The sequence below is a fragment of the Euleptes europaea genome, chromosome 11 (assembly GCF_029931775.1).
Source record: "Euleptes europaea isolate rEulEur1 chromosome 11, rEulEur1.hap1, whole genome shotgun sequence".
In the NCBI taxonomy this organism is placed as follows: Eukaryota; Metazoa; Chordata; class Lepidosauria; order Squamata; family Sphaerodactylidae; genus Euleptes; species Euleptes europaea.
In genome coordinates, this window is record NC_079322.1 from 7932928 (window position 1) to 7955030 (window position 22103).

General features: G+C 46.5%; 1 protein-coding gene across 5 annotated transcripts in view; it reads left to right on the forward strand.

Annotated features, from left to right (window-relative positions):
* LOC130484325 (poly(rC)-binding protein 3-like) overlaps window positions 1-22103 on the forward strand; it is a 240677-nt gene that overhangs the window by 195697 nt on the left and 22877 nt on the right. For all 5 annotated transcript variants that reach the window (XM_056857256.1, XM_056857258.1, XM_056857257.1 and 2 more), the window contains 6 exons: window positions 267-290; window positions 414-446; window positions 6831-6947; window positions 10159-10290; window positions 17234-17362; window positions 19289-19432. In XM_056857256.1, coding sequence (XP_056713234.1) covers window positions 267-290; window positions 414-446; window positions 6831-6947; window positions 10159-10290; window positions 17234-17362; window positions 19289-19432 — 579 coding nt within the window. The remainder of the gene's footprint in view (window positions 1-266; window positions 291-413; window positions 447-6830; window positions 6948-10158; window positions 10291-17233; window positions 17363-19288; window positions 19433-22103) is intronic.

Below are 22103 nucleotides of genomic sequence, written 5' to 3' on the forward strand. Positions count from 1 at the left end.
GGGTTGGGCACGTAAGACTACCTCTGGGGTTGTATCCTGCTTCCAGGCTGCCAGTAGACCATCCCTTCTTTCATTATTATAGTTCACTGAATTGATGACTGCTACTGTTAGAATTGTGTTTCCAGTGACATGATACACTTCGAATTCAAGCTTTGGACACGGGGTGTTTTTTTTATACAAGCCATTTATTATGTTTAGATCCAAAGAATTGTTGTTGATGCATCTCTTTTTCTGCTCTCATTTGGTTCCATTTTGCTTTGTTTCAGGAGGTCGGGAGCATCATTGGAAAGGTGGGTGACCCACTTATGAAAGGCTGCATTTGTTTGCCTGCCTGGTTTGTTCAATATATTTCTTGCTCATTCACCAGTGCAGCGTGAGCTAACACATGCTTTCTGGTTTTGTTTTGTTTCCAGAAAGGTGAAACTGTTAAGAAGATGAGGGAGGAGGTAAGATGTACATTTCGGGAAAAAAATTTTTACTTAAAATTATCCCCTGCTTGAGAAAATTAATGACTGGTGGTTATAGTGGTGAATTAGCTTCATTGCTTAGGTGTACGAATCAATGCTGCCCTCAAGTGGTTGGAAAAAAGCAAAATGCACAATGAACTAATTTCATAGGATAGTAGCCATGTTGGTCTGCAGTAGAAGAGCCAGATTCGAGTCCAGTAGCACCTCAGAGACCAACAAGATTTTCTGGGGCTATGAGCTTTCAAGAGTCAAAGCTGCCTTTGTCAGACTCTCAAAAGCTTATCCCTTGAAATCTTGTTGGTCTCTGAGGTGCTTCTGGACTCGAATCTGGCTCTTCTACACAATGAACTGTAACTCAAGCAGGAGAAATAAAAACAATTCTGTTTGAATCCTCACACAAACTTTAGATGGTAAGAGCCTGCTTCAACAGATTTATTTTGTGGACGCTTACTAGGCAGAAGTCATCTGCCTGATCAAGGAGCCATGCAGTGAGAAAGAAATGTTGAAGTGAACATGAAAGGTAGTGAAGAACGGTACAGAGACCATGTCCCAAAGTAGTGATTGTGAGGATAACATAATTTCCCTAGTTTTGCTAAGCTGGTTAATGCCTTCAATAGTAGACCTTAAATCAGCCCAATATATAATTAATGATCTACGGCCTATACTTCTCTCTCAGAGGTTCAGCAGGCCTTTCTTGGCAGCCCCTGTAACCTAAAACAGATTCTTACCAACAAAAAAGAGCCACCCAGCAAAGGTGCAAACCAGGAAACCAGATCCTGCAACAAACCCAGATGCCAACTTTGCCCTCATATACACTCAGGCAGTACTAGTACAGGGCCTAGTAACATGAGAAGAGCCACCATGGTGTAGTGGTTAAGAGTGGAGGACTCTAACCTGGAGAACTGGGTTCTATTCCCCACTCCTTCACATGAAGCCTGCTGGGTGGCCTTGGGCCAGTCACAGTTCTCTCAGAATTCTCTCAGCCCACACGGAGGCAGGCAATGGCAAACCACCCCTGAACATCTCTTGCTTTGAAAACTCTACAGGGTCACGATAAGTCAGCTGTGACTTGACGGCACTCTCCACTGAAATAACAGGAGCTATACCAAGTTAAAGGTTAAGGTAGTCTCCTGTGGAAGCACCAGGTCATTACTGACCCATGGGGTGATGTCACATCCCGACGTTTACTAGGCAGACTATGTTTACGGTGTGGTTTGCCACTGCCTTCCCCAGTCATCTACACTTTACCCCCAGCAAGCTGGGTACTCATTTTACTGACATTGGAGGGATGGAAGGCTGAGTAAACCTTGAGCCGGATATCTAAAACAGACTTCCATCAGAATCGAACTCAGGTTGTGAGCAGAGCTTTGAACTGTAGTACTGCAGCTTACCACTCTGTGCCATGGGGCTCTCTTTTCCAGTGTAAAAGGAAGGGGCAGAGCACCCTTCCCTCCGTTCTCTGCTGCTGTGGAAAGAAGTTCTTTCCTTCAAAGTTCCATGTGGGAAAATCTGCAGACTTTGGGCCTTCTGTTCTATTTTCAAAGCCAAAATCATTACAAAGAATACTTTAGAGAAAATGGCCTAAAAAAACAGCCCCAAAGCATTTTTTAATTAAATACACATCTTGTGGGGCTAAAGTCCCCCATGCAGGTGACCACATGTTTTGTCTGCTCTGCCTCGGTGAAGAGCAAGATATCTCAAAGTGCATGGCGCGTAGACCATTTACTTCCAAAGCGAGATATGACAGGACATTGTGCCTAAAAGCCAGTCTATGGGAGAAAGCCTTGTCTGATGCATCTTCTGACAATCATCCGAGCATGACGCTGCATCGGAACCCTGAGAGACGGATCCGAGACCGGTTTCAGACAACTGTGGCTTCTAAGGTCTTTAGTGTCCTTCATCACCCTCTGTCCATAAAATGAAATGCGTCAAGACGTGTCATACCTTCTCTGTCCTGGGGGACTCTCAGTCAGAGCCTTCTGTCAGGGGTCCCTTTTCATACCCCCATACCAGAGGTTCAGCGGTTCTGGAGGCCTCACTCCAAAAAGGATGTGGACAGAATCGAGCGGGTGCAGAGGACAGCGATGAGGATGATCAAGGGCCTGGATGATCATGCCCTACAAGGAAAGGCTGAAGGTGTTGGGAATGTTTAGTCTGGAGAAGAGGAGGTTGAGGGGGGACATGTTTGCTCTCTTTAAGTATTTGAAGGGCTGTCAGAGGAGGGCAGGGAGCTGTTCCTGTTGGCAGCAGAGGAGAGGACTTGCAATAATAATAATTGCAGGTGGAAAGGTGCAGCTGGATATTAGGGAAAATTTTTTTCACAGTAGGAGTTGTTCTGCAGTGGAATCAGCTACCTAGGAAAGTGGTGAGCTGCCCTTCACTAGCCGTCTTTAAGCAGAGGCTGGACAAGTACTTGACAGGTATGCTCTGGGCTTATCCTACATTGAGGAGGGGGTTGGACTAGATGGCCCGAATGGGCCCTTCCATCTCTGTGCTTCTGTTATTCTAAGTCACCCTTACAACAACTGTCACGCATACCAGAAGTCACCCTTACAACAGTCGTGGCACAGTCAGGTCGGGGTGCTCATGTAGGGTCCTTTTCAGTCAACCGTGTTTGATCCACTAGTAGGAAATTTCTCCTCATAAACACCCTGGAAATCAAAGCACTTTACCAAGCACTGACTGCGCTACAATCACACCTAATAGGAAAGAACATCCAGGAGACAATAAGACAACCTAACACCAATGTTCTGTATAAATCAGGGTTGGGGAACCTTTTTTCCACCAAGGGCCATTTGGCTATTTATAACATCATTTGCAGGCAATACAAAATTATCAACTTAAAAATTAGCTGACCAAGCAGGTAGCTGCCCCAGATGACACCCCCCACCTGCATGGGCAAGCAGGCAGGCATCCAACCGGTGGCACACTCGCCCACCTGGTGGCACAGGATGGTCTTTTGCACCAGCTGGGGGTAGCCATCCAGCCACATGCCGGAGTTGCTCCTGCTCCGCATGGTTGGGACCGGATTCTACAGCCGGCTCCTGCTACCTCCACTTGCAGGGGTGAAATGAGGACACACTGGCTAGGAACTCGCCCCCGTGCATTCTGGCTCTGCCCCCTTTAACCCCGCCATTGTCACCACTTCTACCCTCAGCCCTCTTGTAGTACATGTTTCTCCATGGCCCAGGAAGGAAAGGGTTAACACAGTTTCTTGGGCTGTCCTAGCAGCTCCATAGCTAACAACTCTTCTGCAAGGGGGGAAAAAGGTTCCTTTTCAAACTCACATTTGCCTTGAATAGAGGCTATTCCTGTCCACGGGAGGGGGCGAATCGCCAGTCTTAGATCCTTCTGAGCTAGAAATCTGCCAGGACCCACAAAGGGCTACACCAAATGATTTTGCGGGCCTTAAACGGCCCATGGGCCAGATGTTTCCCCACCCCTCGTATAAAGAAATAAACAGCTTCACCACCAAATTTGGAAATGGTGCATCCTTTACAGTTTGACAATCCAAGTGGTGCACAAAGCAGGAAACAGTAACCTGATGGAAGACTGCCTCGGTTGTACTCTCCTGGTGTCTCACAAGTCAGATCACTTCCTCCTCCCAATAGCCTACAATGGGACAAACCCAGCATAGCTCTGTTTGCCGCAGACGCAAACAAGAAATGTGCCTCTTTTTGTTCCCAAGCAGCCTGGCACCATCATTCCTTAGGAGACACCTTCCAGATCTTACAGACAGAGGGCTTGTACTACACCTTTTCCCCATTTCCATTGATTTCATGGGTGCTCTGCAAAATGAGGGCAGAAAACACTATGGCCACTTTGGCCAAGACGGGCATGGTTCCCCATGCTGATCAAGATGTCACGAGATGCCATGTCCTCCCACTCCATCATGACCTCCTATGTCAGGGGCCCTTCATACACCCAAACATGGCCTGCATTTAACAGCATGGCTCATTCATTTCCCAATGTCTGTTTTCAGAACCTGTGAAACAGGTGCTATTAAATGCCAAGAAGCCATCAACATGATGTGCGTACTTCTCAGAATGGAAGCGCTTTTTGTCATGGGCCAGTCAGAAACAAATTGACCCAGTGAAGTGCTCCCTAGGTCAAACCTTCAACTACTTCCTTCACCCAGTCCAAGGTCTCCAGCCTCTTTCAAAATGCATCTGGCAGTCATAGCCTGCTTCCACACACACATTGGGGGGAAATCAATTTTTGCCCAGAGAGAATCCAAAGCGTTCTTGAAAGGCCTATTAAGCCAATTTCCACCAGTCCATCACCCGGTCCCTAAATGGAGTCTTTCACTGGTGCTAGCCAAACTGTGGGGCAAACCATTTGAACCTATGGCTAATTTGCCTATTCAGACTGCTCTCTAGGAACACCATATTCTTGGTAGCCATAATGTCAGCCAAGAGAGTCAGTGAACTCCAGGTCCTCAGTCATGATTCCCCTTTCCTTAAAATTCAAAAAAATCCACTGAAATCAAGACATCCCTTTGTCAGTATTCACAGTCACAGGATGAAACCAAACGTACCCTTCACACTCCAGATGTCTGCAGAGCATTACTATTCCACCTGAACAAAACCAAAAGTTTTAGAAAGGATAACCTATTCCTCTCTTTCTCAGCCCTAACTCCACACAATCCATTTCCAGATGGATTGTCTCCTGTATACGGTTAGGCTACCAACTTAGTGAGTTGACTGCCCGTTACTGCTCAACTCCCATTCCACCAGGGCACAGTTGGCTTCTGCAGTAATTCAATGAGGCTTCCATGTCAAAGAGGTTTGCCAGTCGGCTGCCTGGCCCTCCTCAGGCACGTTCGCCAAGCAGTACTCTGTAGACACCGATGCCGTGAAAGATGCGGCAGTCGGAAAGCCGGTACTCCAGTCAGTCTTCAACTAGGAGCTCGCACCTGCCTTCTAAGACTCGTTGAATCAGCCTGCTGCTCTCCCATGTGGGTCTGCACGGGTACCACAAAGAGGAAAACGGTTGCATTCACCTGTAACTGGTGTTCATCAAGTGGTCGCCTGTGCCGTCTCTCATCCCTGCCCTTCTGTGAACTCTAAGCAAGACCAGCTCTCTCCAACGGCAGCAGTGAGGGGCAGAGGGGAGGATGCTTCGCCCCCCCTTTTATGCTGGAAAAGGCAGGAAAGTCTCTTCACAGCAGGCCTGTGTGTGCGCAGTATGTGACTGCACAGGTGACCACAACCCTGTTTTAAACAGCGTAGCAGAATTACAGAAATTGTGTTCCTGGCAAGTATTGTTGTTGTAAATTGCCTCTGTCCTTTTCTTGGTCTCATTTGAATTTTACATGATTATGTCACGCCCTTCCTGCATTTCATGCCCTTTTGATCTTTACCCTTTGTAACCTCTTATATAAATTTCTGCCTGTTGTGGACCTATTGAATGTATCTGACAAAGATCAGGACTAATTTCAGAGTTCTGCCCCTGTGCTTTCATGCAAGCACCTTATCACAGGACTCTGTATCATGGCCACAGTGCTGAAGTATGTTACATTTGTCGCTTCAGTTCCTGCTAAGAGAAACCTTAATTCATACTAGGGCTGCCAGGTCCCCTCTCTCCTCCGGTGGGAGGCTATGGGGCTGTGTTCGGGATTGTGCGCACATGCGCGTCACTTCTGGTTTACAACCAGAAGTGCCGCCTCGCGAGGGGCCTTTTCCTCTTAGTTTGAGTGGTAAAGCGGCCCTTTACCACTCAAACTAAGTGGAAAAAGCATGTGCGCTGTGTGTGCGTGCGTGTGCACGTTTGCCTGACGACCCTCAGGTGGTCGGCGGGCAGAGGGGCGAATTTCCGGGGGTTTGCCCACCACCACCGGGCACCTGGCAACCCTAATTCATACCCTTGATTGCAACTGTTCCTGCAGGTCTGTCCTTCGACCTATCAATTCCTTAAATGAACCCTGTGCCCACCCCCATGTAGTGAGGGCCATCTGTGTGTGATGAAGCAAGAGCAGGGGTCCCCAACATTTTTGAGCCCGTGGGCACCTTTGGAGTTCTGACACCGTGTGGTAGGCAGAGCCACAAAACGCTGCCATGGACCCTTGTGCAATGGTGACAACTGTTTTTAAAAATCTGCACAGGCAGGCACATTTCCAGTGGCCAGTCAAAAGCCTTGCTGGACAAAAGCCTCACCGTCCCCACCCACTTTCTAAAAACACTTGGCAGGCACCAGGAAAGGTGTTGGCAGGTACCATGGCACCCATGGACACTGTGTTGGGGACCCCTGAGCTAGATAATATGGGTGGTCCTGGTTCTCAAGTCGAATCTGGCAGACTGTTGAGAAGACTCTGCATAAACAGGAAAATGGGGGGGGTCTTTAAAAATTGTCCATTTTTCACAGAGTGGTGCTCGGATCAACATCTCCGAAGGATCCTGTCCAGAAAGAATCGTGACAATAACAGGCCCAACAGATGCCATTTTTAAGGCTTTTTCTATGATTGCCCTAAAATTCGAAGAAGTAAGTAAATGGAGATTCTTCTTTCCTGAAATTACACTGTAAAAATATTATTAGATTTTCCTCATGTTTGCTTGAACATAGCACAGAATTGGTTTCATTGCAATTAAATAAAACATGAAGGTAACTTTATTTTTTTTATAAATGTTCCCAGCAGTAACACCGGAAGAGAAATAATGGATCATTTATGTGCTTTTTGAGCATTTATTTCCCTTTTTCATTCCTCAGGGACTGCTAGTCCGCAAAGAATGATAACAGTGAGATGGGGAGGGGTGGAGGTTTGAAGATATTTCTATTCCTATTTTGGATTTGAATTTAACATGAATATCATATGCTTCAGTGTAGGATTGAAGCAGTCATTTTTCAGACATATTTTTTCACATAGTTGCTGTAAAATTCTGCCTTGATGTAAAATGTAAAGTGAAGGAAATGTAAAGTTTCAGGAGAGTCATCTGAGGAAATTCTGGGGACCAAAAACCAATGAAATGTCTCATGGGGGCTTCTTTATATGCCCTGGGAAACATGACAGCCTGTATTTAGCCAAACCCTACAGACAGTATCCTTCTCTGCCCACTAGCTGCAGCTGTCTTCTTTAGACTCCAAAGCTTCTGAAGAAACTCTCCAGTTTCTAAATCTAGTCATCAAGATAACATATTAAGACTACCATTTGCGTATAGTGGTTAGGGTGTTGGACTAGGATCTGGGAGACCCAGGTTCGAATCTCCCCTCTGCTGTGGAAGCTTACTGGGTGACACACTCTCCACCTAACCTACCTCACAGGGTTGTTGTGAGGATGAAATAAAGGAGGGAATAATGCTATAACATACTTTGAGTCCCCATTGGGGAGAAAAGTGGGGTATAAACAAAGTAAATAATTTATATTTTTATAAGGCATAGCAAAATGTCTGTAATGGGGCTCAGGGGTGAAGCACAATTAAAAATTGAGGTGCTTCAGCTCCTTTACCCATATCTATAAATTAGAGCCAGGCAGCCCATTCCTGGGGGGCGGGTAGATCCGTGGTGGCTGGGAGCGGCACAATCATGCCACCTCTTCAGAGGCTTCCTGGCCACCATGGGCGCGGGGGGGGGGGGGGGACGGACGCTTTTTAAAAAATAAAAAAAGGAGGGAATACCCCATTGCAAACAGCGAGGCTGCCCCACCAAGAAAGGTGGCCCAGCCACGCCACAGCTCAAGGAGGCGTTCCCAGGGAGAAAGAAGAAGAGTTTATAAGCCGACTTTCTCTACCACTTAAGAAGCAAACCAGCTTACAATCGCCTTCCCTTCCTCTCCCCACAACAGACATCCTGTGAGGCAGGTGGGGCTGAGAGAGCTGTGACTAGCCCAAGGTCACCCAGTTGGCTTTGTGTGGAGGACTGGGGAAACAAATCCAGTTCACCAGATTAGCCTCCGCCACTCATGTGGAGGAGGGGGAATCAAACCCGGTTCTCCAGATCAGACTCCACCGCTCCAAACCACTGCTCTTAACCACTACACCATGCTGGCCCACTACACCACTAATGTCAGCAGCACCCCTTGGAATGCCCCGGGAACATCCCCACGACACCAGCACGGCCTGCCGCTTCCAGGATTTGGGTCCCAGCTATGATGGCGGAGGCCTGCGCTGCTCTGGGGTGCCCAGCCCCCCTGTTATCCTGGGTTAAACGGCATTTATCCCAGCGCGGGGTCACACGGCTCCTATGGAGCTTTGCCCTCCCCCCCCCCCGGAATGCGCTGTTAGTCCATTTACATTGCTTATTAGATGTTTTGTCCTGTTGATTGCATTGACTTGGTAATGCGCCTTGAGTCGCAGTTGGAAAGGCAAACCATAAATAACGTAAATAAACACATTTGTACTGCATGTGATTCAAAATAAAGTGTGATTTGGTTAAGAACAAACTTTTTATGTTTTGACAATGTGTAAGTAAGGAAGGCCCTGACCTGGATGGCCCCAGGCTAGCCTGATCTCATCAGATTTCTGAAACTAAGCAGGGTCATCCCTGGTTAGTATTTGGATGGGAGACCACCGAGTAAGTTCAGGGTCTCTCTACACAGGCAGGCAATGGCAAACCATCACTGTTAGTCTCTTGCCTTGAAAACCCTACAGGTTGTCATAAGTTGACTGTGACTTGACAACACTTGACACACACAAGCAAGAAACAGAAATGGAAAATATAGGGCTGAAGGCCAGACACTACTTTTGAGCTGTATTATTAAGAAGTTTCAAGTGAACACCTCGGGGGGAGGAAAGCGCCAATGCAACAAATTTGTCAATATGAACATATGAAACTGATAGAACCAGATCACTGATAGAACAGATAGAACCAGAGACTGTCTCAGGGACCTTGCACATGCAAACCATGTGCTCTGCCATTGACTTGTGGCTCCCCTATACAGGTGTCCTCCAAGTGCACTTGCCTCTAAACTGTAATTGGCTGCAGCTGCCTCGTGACAAATGCACTCGCGTGAACCTTCTTCACCTGTCTTGTTCCACTGGTGAAGGGTGCCTTTTCCAAGGAGAGAACAGCGATGTTGAGGTTGTGATGTGCTGCTAGCTGAGTACATTTGCTGCTTTTACTTACGGGCTTTTCCGCTGTCAGTTCCGCATGTGTTTTGCTCCCTCTAGTGGTTGATTAAACACAGGTTTAAGTCCATCACATCTTCCAGCAGATTTAAACTGCAGGTTTTTTCGCTGGACATAAACCTGTTTGATATCGAATTAACCACCAGGGGGAGCAAAACATGTGCGGAAGTGAACACCCCCCCCCCCGAAGAAGCAGGAACTTACAAGCAAGGAAACTGAGAATGCGGAAAAGCCCTACCTCTTTGTTTACTCATCATATAGACCTGGCTGCATCTGCTGACATTCTGTCAAAACCAAATTGTGTGTACATGGCAATCCTTGAAAGAGCAAAGTACAAATCTGTGTTTTCTTGGGGTGGGGGAATCAACAACCACCCCTTATCGTTGTCAGTAGATCAATGTCTTTAATTCTTGCTGTTCCATTTTTCATTGATTTTACTTTCTCATCTTTGCTTTAAAAGTGTGAGGGACTTGCCGCATATCAGCGACTTCAGTCAGGATCGAACTCAAGTCGTGAGCAGAGCTTTTGATGGCAGTACTGCAGCTGACCACTCTGCGACACGGGGCTCCTGTAGATCCTCTGGAGGGGAACAATAAATCACTGCTTGGTTCTTATTGATGTTGTCATTACAGGATATCAATGCTTCTATGACAAACAGCACGGTGACAAGCAAGCCACCGGTAACCCTGCGACTGGTTGTCCCTGCGAGCCAGTGTGGATCCCTTATAGGCAAAGGAGGGTCCAAAATCAAAGAAATCAGGGAGGTAAGCAGCAGCCCAGAGCACAGACTGTTGCCCTTGGCGTGGCGTTTTTCGAAGTACCTTCCTTCTGGGAACATTTTCCGTACTGAGTTCCTTGCCATGGAATCGCTGGGCATTACTGAGGATTCTGGGACATATTACAGGATGCATACTTAGTCCATACAGGGAATTGCTTGTTGGGTCTCACTCCACCTGAACAACTTGTGCCTGAAAGTGCCACTGTGGCATCGTAGATAGAGCATTGGACTAAGATCCTGGGAGACTCGGGTTCGAATCCCCGCTTCTGCTATGGAAGGTCGCTGGGTGACCTTGGGCCCATCCCAAACTCTTAGCTTGGTCTTCCTCACCAGGTGGTTGCTGTGAGAGAATGGAGGAGGGGAGAACACTGTTTTAAGTTGCTTTGAGTCACGCTGGGGAGAACGGTGGGATATAAATAAATTGGGGGGGGGATGAATAAAGATAGGCTATCAGGGTGTCTTTTGGAGAAGCTTTGGGGAGGGGCCATGGCTCAGTGTTAGAGCCTCTGCTTTGCATGCAGAAGGTCCTAGGTTCAGTCCCCGGCATCTCCAGTTAAAGGCACTAGGCAAGAAGGTGATGTGAAAGACCTCAGCCTGAGACCCTGGAGAGCCGCTGCCAGTCTGAGTAAGAAATACTGACTTTGATGGACCAAGGGTCTGATTCAGTATAAGGCAGCTTCATGTGTTTGTGTGTTCAAGCTTGCCCACAGAGGCTGAGCTTCATACCCAGGAACCTTGGGCAGACTTCCAAAGAACTCAGAGTTCCTTTGAAATCTTCTACTTTGCCTGAATGAAGTCAAGAATTTTAATTCAGAGTTCTTAGCAAAGGGAGCAGATGATGTCGTCTTGTCAGAGGTGCCTGTAGCTCTCTACTGTCCTTGTGTTTAGAAATCTGCAGGGAAATAGACATAGCTTTGGGAGAGAGGTTTTTTCCCCCAATCAGAAATGCCCATAGGTACCTTAATTATTTGAGAGGCCAAGTTAAGGTCATGTGCTTTAAAATATCACCACCAAGAAAAGGAGAGGCAAGACTTTGGTCTTGGGCTGGTGTCTATGAGGCAGAGGCTTCTAAGGTGATACACAGACAGGAAGGATTATGGACACAGATCAGTGAGCCTTGGCAGAAACCAGCAGGTAAGCAAGAATCGTGTTGCTGTTTAAACCCTGGAACTCTTGTTTGTCTCTAAAGTGCTACTGGGCTCAAATCAAAGTGCCCAAAGATTTGAATCTGTGTTGCTTAAGGTTTAAGCAGACCTTCAGGGAAGTGTGTGTTTCAACCCCCACTTTTATTGGCCTGGCTGGGCCTTTCTCCATCTTTCCTATTAGCCATGGGTTTAGAACAAGCAGCAAACTTTTTGAAGCAAAGGGCTGAAGATACCGAATGTCAGGCAGACCTGGGGAAATCACCCTTCTTCTTGGCTCCAGAAAAATCTAAATACCTAGTTACCCCTGCAACATATTTCTCCCATTTGGAATTTATCAACTATAGGAAGGCCTAAACTCTAGCCAGATGTCACGCCCTGCCTTCAGCTGTCCTAGAAGGAAAATGCAAGAAAGATTCCAAGATCAGAAAGGCTATTCCCTTGCAGATCAGGAGACATCGAAACCACCTAACATGTATTGCTCAGCTGAGACTCAGCTGAGATCATGAGACCCGTATTAAATTTATTGCTTCCCTGATCAGTGGATTCCCCGATAAGCCAGTAGAGTTCCTGATTAAGAGGCTCCTGATGGGTGAAACTCCACACTTTTTGCTCCCAACAGCCAAATTTTTTTCCATTGCAATTAAAACTCACAAAAATAGAATGGAAAAAAAATACTAAACCGTGCTATACCTTTAGAAATATTAAGATGTTAAGTTAATTCTTGTGATATGTTTTAATATTTTACATTTTAATATTATTAGTCTTTTATCTAATTTTGTAATTTATATTAGTTTTGCAGTTTATTAAGTCAGATAATTGTATGTATTAATTTTTGGTTGGTCAAACAGACCGTATCAATAAATACAATACAATTAAATACAATACAATACAGTCCCCACTTTTAAAACCGTTAAAATCAATCCCCCAAACACAAATTAAAACCATTAAAAGCAGAGTTAAAATACGTACAAAACAGAAAAACAGAAAAAAATCATTTTTTTATAGGAAGGATCACTGAGGGAATGCCAAATAAAATCAAAAAGTCTTCACCGCCTAATGGAGGATGGCAACAGAAAGGGAAAGATGAATCTCTCTAGGGAAGGCATGGAGCTGGGGGAAGGAGCACCCAGGGCAGGGGGAAGGGAGGGGGTATGCCACATGCGTGCACGCGCTCGAGCCAGGCGCTGGTGGCCAGAGAGGCAGTCACCACCGCATGCTCACCCGCCCCCTGGCCTTGTGCGCAGTTGCTGTAGATGCAGTGCGTGCAGTGAGGAAGGGTGGGCGGCTAAATACTGGGCGGTGGCGTTCACACCAGCTAGGCCGCGGGCAGGCAGCTGCGCCTGTGCTGCTCCATGCCAATGCTGGCGCCCCCCACCTCCTTGCACCCGGAGCTCTTGCCCCCCCCCCCCCCAAGATCCAGCCATGTCCTGGGGAGAGAATTCCAGAGCTTTGGTGCCAAGACTGAGAAGGCCCTCTCCTAGGTTGCAACCCGCCTCATCTCAGAAGGCAGCAGGACCTGAAGCAGGGCACCCGAAGCAGCAGTATATATTTATATGTATATAAAATGTGTGTGTGTGTGTGTATAAAATAAATAGTACATATTAGTTTTTTCCATAGTTTAATTCAGATTATTTTCTAATTCTACATCCAAACTAATATTTAAAAATCCATGCAGAATTATTCTATAAATAAAGGTTCACATTTTTGCCTACTGACTCATTGGGACTGATCTGGCTTTATGGCAACGCTTCACAATACTGGGAACCCCCCATGTCTTCTTGCTGTGCTCGACTCTTGGGGTTTTATTCTCCCAGATATGCATATTTATACATGACTGGACCTCATTATGTGTTTTTATGGATTAGCCAATGGTAACATTATGAAAAGGAACAAGGAGTTTGGTCAGAGTTTCTCATTTATTGTTCTTCCCATACAAGATAAATTCCACTTGGTTTAGGTTTATAGTTCCTGTTGTGTTCTCATTGCTTTGTATTAAATTAAATTAGAAGTCTTTCCTCAACATTATTCCTTAGTTTCAAATACATCTGCATCTTTTGACAAGGTGTTTACATTTACTTTGACAAGGTGTTTACATTTCTCTCCAAAAGTTTTATTTTTAATATTTCGACAAATATTGCAGTTTTCCGCCAAGTGGGTTATTACAAATCATTCTTATCTGTGTCAGAAAGTTTGTTCCTACATAGAAAAATGTAAATGCCAAATTTTAAGTTTCTAGTTAGTGATACAGCTGAAGTTTGCAGTTCTTTGGTTCGGATCATTGTTGACTAGGATTGCCAACCTCCAGGTGGGGCCTGGAGATCTCCTGGAATTACAACTGATCTCCAGGCGACAGAGATCAGTTCCCCTGGAGGAAATGACAGCTTTGGAGGGACAGCTTTATGACATTACATCTTGTTGGGCCTCCTCCCCTCCCCAAACTCCTCTCTCCCCAGGCTCCACCTCCACACATCTCCAGGTATTTCCCAGTCCAGAGTTGGCAACCGTATTGGTAACTGACAATGTTTCTCTTCAGTATGGCCACATGAGCACTTCCTGCCTCTCACATCCTTCTTCCCACTTTCCTAGCTGATGCTCTTACTGGGAGGGAGGCTTCTCCCCAACACCTGGAATGCAGCTTCAGCTGTATCCCAGAAACTGTGGGAAATGTCGTTTTCCCAGGATTCTTAATCTCTGTACCAAGGATATCAGATGCCCTGTGACAACTACATTTCCCCAAGTTTCCTGGTTCCCTAGGGTTGCCAGCCTCCAGGTTCTAGCTTGAGATCCCCTGTTATTACAACTGATCTCCAGCCAATAAGAGATCAGTTCACCTGGAGAAAATGGCCGCTTTGGCAATTGAACTCTATGGCATTGAAGTCCCTCCCTTCCCTAAACCCTGCCCTCCTCAGGCTCTGCCCCTAACACCTCCCGCCAGTTGCCAAGAGGGACCTGGCAACCCTATGGTTCCCGGATTGCTACCAGAGCAGCATTGTTCCTGGGGGGGCCAGCTACAAGTTGGAAAATACCTGGAGATTTTGAGGGCGGAGCCTGGGAAAGATGGAGTTTGGGGAGGAGAGGGAGTTCAGTGGGGTCTAATGCCATAGAGTCCACCTTACAAAGCAACTATTTTCTCCAGGTGAACTGATCTCTGTCACCTGGAGACCAGTTGTAATAATGGGAAGTTGGCAACCCTATTTGTTCCAGATGATTAAGAGAAGAGGGGGACGGCCAGAAGGGGAAGGGACAACCCTTGACTACAACATCTCAGGTGCCCAAAGTCCCGAGTCTTGTTCTTTACGTTTTAAGGCACCTGATGTCCATACTAAAGACCCAGTGCTGCCAGAGCAGCTTCATTCCAAGTTCCTGGGAGCAGGGAAGATGGAAGAGAGAAAGCTATCTCTTCCACTGCTGCTGGAATATGGGTCTCCCAGGTTACGTCCATTTTGACCTTTCCTTAGCAATTGTTATTGCGGCAATACACAGTTATGACAGGTGCCAAAGTGAAATGCAGCCTCAAATCTCATTTAGAACTGATGATGGAAGGCAGGTATCCAATCATAAAACTCCTCTTCAAGGACTTCCATTTATTTGCAAGCTGAAATTTTTCAGACACCGGAGGTCATTTTTAATTACTGCCTTAATGACTTGGAAGAATCTATTTCTGAACGAATTTTCTGTCAACCACAAAAACTGGAGCTGCAATGAATCATGAACAGGAAAGAATAAAGATTCATAGATAATCATATAATATTTGCAATAGTTGGATATTACAGTAGGAGAATCAGTTTTGTCAATGAATCTTGTTTCCTGGTTATTTGTGAGATTTCTATCTGTATCAGCTCTTGAACTTGTCTGGGATCTCCAGGTTCAAATTCCCAGTCAGTCATGGTCGTTTTAGCCTCTTTTATTCCCTGTTTCAGCCAGGATTAAGCCAGGATCGAACGCACGTTCGGCAAAACGCTCGTTTGATCCTGGCTGAATCCAGGGTGAAACAGGGACTAAAGGAGGCTAAAGCGACCACGTGTTTTCGCCCCATGATCTCACTTATATATCACTAGTCATTTAAAATATTATTTGCTGCATCTCCATTAAAAATCTGTCGGCCTAAAACAATTCCTGGAGCTGTCGCTCGGATAAAACAAATTTTGTATGCCAACCTGAGATCCTTGAAAGAGGCACGGGATGGTACATAAATAATTAGGTACGTCTTTTGTTTTAATGTATGCTGCTACATCATCCTATTCCCAAGAATTTCTCTGAAGATTAAAAAGGGACAAGTGGGGGACCCACAAGGGCCTGCAGCGCTCCCCTTTTCCTGCATCCATCTCTCCTTCCCACCCACCAACCAAGCTGCCTTTATCTGCCCCCTTCTTGAGCTTTCCCTTCTCCCCCCACCCCTTCTTTCCATCTTCCTTCTGTCAGCCTCTCCCTGGGAAAACTCTCTGCAGTGCTGGCCACTAAACTGAGCTGGGCCCAGCTGCACAGTGGGGGACCTGCAAGGATTTGGGGGGGCGCCTCACATTCCCCTCTGTCCCCTCCCTACACAATTTCCTCTTTTCCTCCTCCTGGCAGCTCCTGTATCCTTACGTTTCCCTACTACCTCCTCTCCTTCCCACCCACCAACCAACCTTTTATCTGCTGTAGTCATTATTTATTTGCTTCATCAATTTTATGTGCTGTATTCATTCTTTATTTGTTTCATCTATATCCTGCCTCTCTCCATAATGGAGACCCAAAGGAGCTTACATCATTCTCCTCCCCTCCATTTTAACCTCACAACACCCCTGTGAGGTAGGTTAGGCTGAATATATGTGACTGCCACCCTCAATTTTGTTTTGGTTTTTTTGGATTTCAGATTATGGTAGATACCTGGGGCTTTTCTCATGTTTGTAGAAAGATCTGTCTTGTCTGTTCACAGCCCCAATCTCCAGATTTCCATATCCACAGACAGACCATGTAGTGAATTAGATATATTGATAATTCCTATGTACATGGAGTTATATACAACATATTTTTATGTTAATTGTTTAAATGTGATTAATTTTATCCACAATTAATATGCTATAAGGTGTACAATAACACACTTTTGAAGAGTTCAGTGTTTTCAATGTTATAATGTTTAACTCAATGTTTAAATATGCTGCTAGTGACTATGAACCTGTTTCTGTCAAAAGAAAACACTTCCTTTTGTTCACTACAAAAGTTGTTTTCTATTTTCACCTTTTATTTTTTGCGACAGCATAAATATCAAAAACTAAGATCCATCTGCTCAGGTAGCTTAGGATGCAGCATTTGCAGCTGTCTCTGTCTGCCTCTTCTGAGAGTCAGGCCCACTGAATCAAATGTGACATAGTTGTGAATAGGCTGGTTTAGGATTGCTATCTAAGGAATTAATACTTCTAACAGTGCTATTCTAAGTAGAGTTACAGTAAAATAAAGCAGTAAAAAAAGCAATAAAAGAGTAGGTTTTTGTAAAGAAAAAGTATTGTATATATTTCCATTTTTCCTAGAATTTCAATTTTTTCCTAGGGAAAAACAGGGAAATGCCTCCCACCCAGCGCCTTTATTTTACACCATCATCAACTTCATCCTAATTCTGAGAAGCTGGCTTTAGGATTAAACCCCAAACACCCATTGTTATATTCCATGCATACATAGCATTTGGTTAAGGTGGTGAACAATTGCAACAGCACAGCACAGCAATAGTTATTTTGTGGTCTTTTATTTTTAATGATGAACAAGCTGCCTGTTCATTTCTCTTAACACCCCCTGTTTGCGTTGAAGTCCACAGGTGCCCAAGTTCAAGTTGCGGGGGACATGTTACCAAACTCCACAGAACGTGCCGTGACTATATCGGGTACTCCTGACGCCATTATTCAGTGTGTAAAGCAAATCTGCGTGGTTATGCTAGAGGTAAGATGCAGTCCTGGAGTGTCGTCGGCAGCCATTCTTACAATGATTCACTGTGTCTGGGAACATTTAGCTTTCTCCGTGTGATGGGGGTTGAGCACCTCCCTGACAGGGTCCACTAGTGCAGTATTTAATTGTGAGCATAACGTCCCTTTGACAGTGGTTAAACTCGACAGCCCTCATGGACAGTGTTTTATTTGTGTTCTTAATACTTATTGCCAACTCAAAATATAAGCCTATGTTATTCTGGGATTGGCTGGATGCACCAAACAATAGATCTGCAAACCACAGGATAGGGGGTAGTCCAGGAAGAGAACTGTAGTGCATAATAAGGACTGACCAACCCATGGAATAGGAGGTTAGTAGTTATAACTAGGATAGTCTGGAAGTACATCCTGGATGGCCTAGGCTAGCCTGGTCTCATTAATTCTTGGAAGCTAAGCAGGGTTGGCCCTGGCTAAGTACTTGGATGGGAGACCACCAAGGATGTCGAGGGTTGCTACATGGAGGCAGGCAATGGCAGACCACCTCTCAATGTCTCTTGCCTTGAAAACCCTACAGCAGGGTTGTCGAACTCATTTGTTACGAGGGCCGGATATGGCATAAATGTCACTTGGTCGGGTCAGGCTGGGCCATGCCTCGCCAGCCCAGATCGAGGGGGGGGCGTGCCTCGGATGGCTTGCAGGCTGGATAAGAGCTCTCAAGGGGCCGGATCTGGCCCACGGGCCTTATATTTGACACCTTGCCCTACTTGGTCGGCATAAGTTGGCTGCAACTTGATGGCACTTTCCACCACCACATCCTGGTAGTGAGGACACACCCAGGTCTTAATCATCCAGAGGATGTGTCTCAATGGCAGGGAAAGGGAGGCTCCATCATTGCTCTGAGTGTTTAGTAAATACTTCTGTAGTATCCTTCTGAGACAGGATTCTGTGCAGGACGGATGGGCCATTGATCTTGACCCAGTAAGGAGCATGGCTTGCTTCTATGGATTCTAGCAAGAGATTTGCTGATGATTTGATTAAATGCAGAAGCATGAACATAAGAAAAGCCCTGCTGGATCAGACCAAGGCCCATCAAGTCCAGCAGTCTGTTCACACAGCGGACAACCAGGTGCCTCCAGGAAGCCCACAAACAAGACGACTGCTGCAGCACCATCCTGCCTGTGTTCCACGGCACCTAAGATAATAGGCATGCTCCTCTGGTACTGGAGAGAATAGGGATGCATCATGACTAGTAGCCATTTTGACCAGCATTTGGGATACTGTGATTGAACTGAATTGCTAGAGGGTTAGCAGGGGTGATTTATGAAGGCGTTATTTACTTCTGTGATTCTCTTCATCGTTTTCTGAAATGTCATTTAGGTTTTTTTTGTTTTTTGTTTTTTACAAAAATAGTAATTTTAGAGCCATTTCACAGTTTTCTCTGGAAAGGCCTTTGCCCCACAACTGCAGACAAAGAACATTTTGGATGAACCAAAGGAAATTTGTACTTGAGTCAGTTCTGCTCTGCCGTCCATCTGTGGGTGGATGAGTGGCATTTTGGTCATGGTGCACAAATTTTTGCATGTTCTGTTCCACTGAAAGTGCTTGATGTGTGGGAGATTGGGCTTGAGGTGGGGTTTTCTTCTCATGCCCTGATGTGTGTTGGCTGTGCGCACTAAGTTCATTTGTGAGCAGGCACTTGGTCACGCCTTCCTGAAAGCACTGCTAAGAGTGTAATAGAAAAGTTTAAAATGCTATGCACAAGCAGAGACACACATCACCATGCACCAGTGACAGCCGAAATGCGACCGTTAGGAAAATAGGTCATGTTATGAGGGTGAGATTGTGTGACTGTCAATGCCATAATTTGCAGCAGTAACGAATGTTCGTGCATCTTGGCTGTTTTACCTTCTCTCATTTATTCCTCTCTCTTTTTTCCCCTCAGTCTCCACCCAAAGGTGCAACCATTCCTTACCGCCCCAAACCTGCCTCTGCACCTATAATTTTTGCAGGGGGCCAGGTAAGAGCAGACACCATTTTGGCTTCGGCTGGAAACCACACCGTCCTGGCCCAACCTCAGCCGGCGCCTGTTAGTGTTCCGCTTGTTCTTCTTTTCTGTCTGGTATAGTACTGATTGGGGTGCCCCCCCTTCTGGATGTACTGATTTTGTAGAGGGAATTCTCGTGGTGTTTATTCCAAATCCAACCTGATCTGTTTCTCTTCCCCTCCTCAGTGCCCCCTTCCACCACCACGATCTCCTCCCCAGAGATAACTAGAGAGCCAAGTCCAGTGTTGGGGGTCATAAGAACATCAGAAAGGCCCTGCTGGATCAGACCAAGGCCCATCAAGTCCAGCAGTCTGTTCACACAGCGGCCAACCAGGTGCTTCTAGGAAGCCCCCAAACAAGACTCTCGACTCACACTCCTTGCCCTCCTCTTCAGACGCCACATGGCTGCCTCTCCTTCCAGAGTGTGCTGCAACACACTGGCCTTCATGGTAGAGATGGTAGAGTCATTGCTGCCGCTAGACAAAGAACTTTCTGGGTTTTTTCCCCTGTTGCATGGATTGTAGGGTTTTTTAATGGATTACGGGTTAAAAACTCCCCCTCACACAGCAACCAGGTGGTGCCTTACCTGGAGTTGGAGGGGAGTCCAGAGGAGCAGTCAGCAGAAGCAAAGAGAATCGAGCTGCTCAACAACAGGGAGCAGGCGGAGAAATGACAGAGGTGGAAGGCAGCAGGATGAGAAGCCTGTCGATGCCAAAGGAGCAGGCCCAAGGGAGGCTAGGGTTGAGGGCGAGGACAGCCTCCCTCCAGGGGAAGTCTGAAGGTGTACCGGATCTGATGATCCACCCCATCTACAACACCCTGGGATGGGGAGAGGGGGCAGGCCGGGCCAAGGTGGGCGGGGGCGGAGCTCGATAGAGATGGGTGGGGCCCATGGAGCAGATATAAATAAGCCCGCGCTCAGTTGTCTGGGGGCAGCAAGGGAAGGCAGGAAACCACAGGGATTGGTGCAGAAGGAGAAGGGAGGGGCAACTGGTCTCTATCAATAGGAGGTAGCCAGGCAGGCCGGGGAGGAAATGGAGGACTGGGGCACACCTCAGTTGGAATGGTGGCCAGTCTGAGGAAGGAGCAGCAACCTGCCTCCCTCCCGGTTCTGAGGCCTGCAAAGGGGAGCCCTAAGGTAGAGGCAGGGCCAAAACCTCCTTTGGAGGCAGCGCAGCCGCGTTGCCTCCAAAGCCCAGTGCAGGCATTCCTCTCAGGAATGCACTGTCAATGAGGATTCTTCCTTTCCCGTGGCTTGTCTGGTCTCTCTGATGGTGGAAAAGCTAAATAGAAAATTGGCCATATATTTACGGTAGTTTGTTTTCCAATGGTAAGCATCCCTGACACAAGATTTTTAAAAAACCACAGTGCCTGTCACTAGGGTTGCCAGGTCCCCCCTCTCCTCTGATGGGAGGTTTTTGGGGCAGAGCTGGGGCAAAGATTGCATGTGTGCAGCCGCACCAACGCAATTACGTCACTTCTGGTGTACATCAGGAAGCGCCGCATCACGACGGGCCGCTTTTACCACTCAAACCCCCAATTGCCTGCCAATCCAAGCGACCTGGCAACCCTACCTGTCACTTAAAAAATGAAAAAAAAAGTTTATTTGTGCTTTGTATCTTATTTTAGATGAAATTACAGGTTACTGTGGCAATCTGCTATCAGATCTCCAGATGTGCTTCTAGACTTGGAAGAAGCAGTTTGGGAGGGAGAGGAAACCTGATTCAGCAGGTTTGGCAAGAAGGGGATTAACTTTTTCCACTAAGTCATTTTCCCAAGCGAAACTGCACCTCCACTTCAGTTATCTCCAGCAGAGAAAGAAGACAGGCATCCTGCCTGATATCTGTCTTCTTTCCCTACTGGGGCTGATTGCAGCCTGGGAGAGCCAATTCTAATCCTATGACGGATCTCCAATATAATACTTAGTTTAAGTTACATCTATTGAGCCCCGTGGCGCAGAGTGTTAAGCTGCAGTACTACAGTCAAAAGCTCTGCTCACAACCTGAGTTCGATCCCGACGGAAGTCGGTTTCAGGTAGCCGGCTCAAGGTCGACTCAGCCTTCCATCCTTCTGAGGTCGGTGAAATGAGTACCCAGCTTGCTGGGGGTAAAGGGAAGATGACTGGGGAAGGCACTGGCAAACCACCCCGCAAACAAAGTCTGCCTTGGAAACATCGGGATGTGACATCACCCCATGGGTCAGGAATGACCTGGTGCTTGCACAGGGGACCTTTACCTTACCTACTTAAGTTACATCTAAGGGCCAAACCTAAGATGTGCTGCATTTTTAAAGCCCCATAGCAATTGCAAGGAATGTCCATTAAAAAATTAAGGAGAGCATGTTTGGGCTTGGAATGCTACCACTTGCGGCAGGCAGGGCTCCTGCTCCCCCCGCCCAAGTCATTTCCCCAAGGAACGGGACCTGCAAGGATCATATGTGGCCTGTTGTTACATGACAAGGTAATTTCCAAAGCTGGTCTTGGTATAGGGTTGGAAAACCAACATTTGGAAGCAGTATCATATTTAACATATGGCTCAAAAGGCGCCATTGCTTTGCCAAGAAGAAGCTGCTGGATTGGCTGGTGTGTCTTTTTTCTTGGCAGCAGTAGCAAAGAACAAAGTATTTACTCAAATGCAAGACTAGTTTTTTTCCACTGATATGCCATCCGGGGTGGGGGGTGGGGGGGTCGTCTTACATTTGCATAGAAGTTTCA